The sequence below is a fragment of the Tupaia chinensis genome, unplaced genomic scaffold (genome assembly GCF_000334495.1).
Source record: "Tupaia chinensis unplaced genomic scaffold, TupChi_1.0 Scaffold138407_1, whole genome shotgun sequence".
NCBI classification, from domain to species: Eukaryota; Metazoa; Chordata; class Mammalia; order Scandentia; family Tupaiidae; genus Tupaia; species Tupaia belangeri.
In genome coordinates this window covers 3,164,180-3,167,134 of record NW_006198305.1, presented here as the reverse complement: position 1 = coordinate 3,167,134, position 2,955 = coordinate 3,164,180, and the positions used below count along the sequence as shown (strand labels likewise).

Genomic DNA, 2,955 nt, shown 5'->3' with positions numbered 1-2,955 from the left:
TAGACTGTGTAATAATTTCAATATTCTATGAAGATCTGAAAACAGATTGTGAATAGTAGTTTGTACTCTGTATCTTTATTTTTATAACACACACACACACACACACACACACACACACACACAGTGTTTAATCTGGCATTGTTTATATTGGGGTAGATTCCAGTTTGGAAAATACCCACAAGGGAGGAAGTGATCGGGCTTTATACATAACTGTAGATCATTGTCATGATATCTAAATATGATTATTTTTCAAATATGGAGGAGACACTGGATTAGGAGCCAAAACTTTCTGACTCCTAGTCTTGGTTATATTTCTGATAAGCTTGTGACCTTGGGCCTGTCCACAGAGTTTGTCTGTTCCTGTTTCTTCGCCCGTAAAGTGATCCTTGCAGCCCTTCAGGTGAAGAGTAGCCAGGACATTTCTTCAAAGACCTGAGGCCAGCAGCAATGAGGAAGGGCAGTATTTGCCCTGAAGAATCCTGAAGGACAACAGACCACATCCTTCGCGGTCCCTGTCCCAGTATCATTTACTGTTCCATGTGACTCTTCTAGTGTGCTGGGAGGTCCTAAACCACAGCTAATAGGCTCTCCTTACTTTGTTTCCTGTTTACTGATAACTTGTTGCAGATAATAACTGCTCCCGGCAAAAATGAAGAGAGAACAGGCCCGGCTGCTGCTAGGGGCAGGAAACGTATTTATTGCATGGAGGGTTCGAAACTATGAATCATCATTAACCAGACTCCACAACTGATAGAAATTGAAATACTGATAACAGACCACAAGCGTTCATTTCCCTGAGGGGAGGGATGGAGATAGACCACAAGGCGGAAGCTCCCCTGAGTGACAGAGAGGCATGTGCAGAGCAAGGACAGACAAACAAGACCATGTGCCACTGAGGGGGGCAGGTAGGCAGAGGGGGAATGTTTCCGCAAGTGAGAAATACAGAGTTTTGAGCATGGGGTTTTGCAGAGCTGGAGGTGTAGGCCAATAGAGGGGTGATGAAGAGCTGCAGAGGGGTGCTGAGGGACAGAGAGAGGTGCTGAAGACACAGAGTGTGGTAGTAAAGTCTTCAGTGACAGAGAAGAATCCAACATTGTATCCATCCCTGAATTGTAATCATGAAAAGTTTTGCTAAATAATAAATAAAGGAATAAATAAATAAATAGAGGAGTGGAAAGATATCCACGTGGGTAAAACCATTTCTATTGTAGTAGCACCAAAAAAAGAAGAAAAACAGAGAAACAATTTTTCTTCCAGTTACATTTCTTTATGTTGTCAATTGAGCAAATACTACGTGAACATTTTAAAACACAAAGAGATGAAGGAAAACAAAGCAATGTACAGCACCTTCAAATCTAAGGGTTCTGAAATGAACAATCAGGAAACCAAAACTACAGGACCCACATAGGGACAGAAGGGCAACCGCGGCAGCAGGGGAGACGAGAGCATGGTTTCCAAGCTCTGTAGCTTAGTGGTTAAGAGCTCTGTGACCTTGGGCCTTAGTTTACCTATCTGTAAAATAGGAATACTACAACACTTATCTCGGGATTGCTGTGAGGATTAAGTGAAATAATAGTTGCAAAGGACTTAGAACCAGGCCTGGTTTGGTGGGGGTTGCAATTATCTAGGGAGGCCAGTGTTGAGGGGGGAATGCATGGCCTAGACCTTGAGGGACTTAAAGGAATGAAGAGATCAGGACAGCAAAACCCCCTCCTCTATCAGACTGTCTGGTGAGTAGTCCCTGCAGGGTCAGAAGGGAGGACCAAAAAGGAAAAAGGGGAAGACAATGAGAGGGAGCAGAGTGCAGAGACTAGGAAGACACACACAGAGCAGTGCCAGGGAGAAGGCAATCACCTGAGAGCAAATGAAACCATAAGAAAGGGAAAAAAGCTAGAACCGAAAGAGAGAAGTCGGGAAGACTTTCATGCTGTGGCAGGCCACACACTGGGCTTGGGGTGGGAACCCGGTTCGGCCCCGGGCTGCATGTGTGACCTCCTGGCTGAGTGGCCCTGGAACAGTCATGTCTCCTTCGTGCCTTACTGTTTCCATACCTGAAAGCGAAAATAGTCACGCCAACAGAGCTGTTGGGACAGTTAGAGGAGAGTGTGCTATGGCGGGTGCCTGATCACTCAATACGTGCGCAGGGCTGCGCGTGTCCACCGCAGCCCAGGACAGAGAGCCCTTCGCAGCCTCGTCCTCCCGCGTTCAGGCCCAGGAATGAGCGAGGCAGTGGGTGGAGAAGACAGGCACGGGGAATCTGGGGACAGATAAAGGAAACTCGTGCTGGGGCGAGGCTGGGCTGAAGAGAAACAGATTGGGGTAGAGCTGCAAAGGGAGGGGTTCGCTGGAAGGGGAGCGGGGAGGCCAGCAAGAGAGGGTGGGAAGGCCGAGAGAGACTGGAGGGCGGTGTGAGAAGAAAAGCAGGCTGGAGCAAGCGGGATCGGAATGCGAGAGGAACTTGGGTTTGGAGAAAGTCAGCAAGGCGGGAGGGAAAGGAGAGAGGAAAGATGGGGATGCGGTGCAGGCGGGGAGGAGGCCGGTTGCAAGAGGGAAGAGGATTCCGAGAGCGGCCGGTGGAGAAGCCCAGCGGCCACTGCCAGCGTCCGGGAGGGGCCGTGGAAGAAGCCCAGCGGCCACTGCCAGCGTCTGAAGAGGCTGGGGACTGCGAGAGGCTGCGGCCTGCAGGGGAGGGCGGCAGCTTTCAGCATCGATCCAAACTCTAAAGGCGCGTGGCCTTTGCCTGACCTCGAGGGTCGGGGACAGACGCCTGTCTTTGTGGAGAGCGGTACCCCACCGAGAGAACGGGGCTGGGCAGAGCTGGGTCCTGCGCGTGGCCCATGGCGAGGCTTCTCTGGCCCCGGCCTGGCCCCTAAGGGGCGCGAGCCGGGCGGTGGGGGCCGAGCAGAGAAGGTATCACCGCCCGGAGCCTGCGCGCAGCCCGCGGCTCTGCCGCCT

General features: G+C 51.1%; 1 protein-coding gene across 1 annotated transcript in view; it reads left to right on the top strand.

Annotated features, from left to right (window-relative positions):
- The first annotated feature begins 2,445 nt into the window (after positions 1–2,445).
- GDF6 (growth differentiation factor 6) overlaps positions 2,446–2,955 on the top strand; it is an 18,720-nt gene continuing 18,210 nt past the window's right edge. Inside the window, 1 exon segment of the mRNA XM_027765486.1 lies at positions 2,446–2,785. Coding sequence (XP_027621287.1) covers positions 2,446–2,785 — 340 coding nt within the window.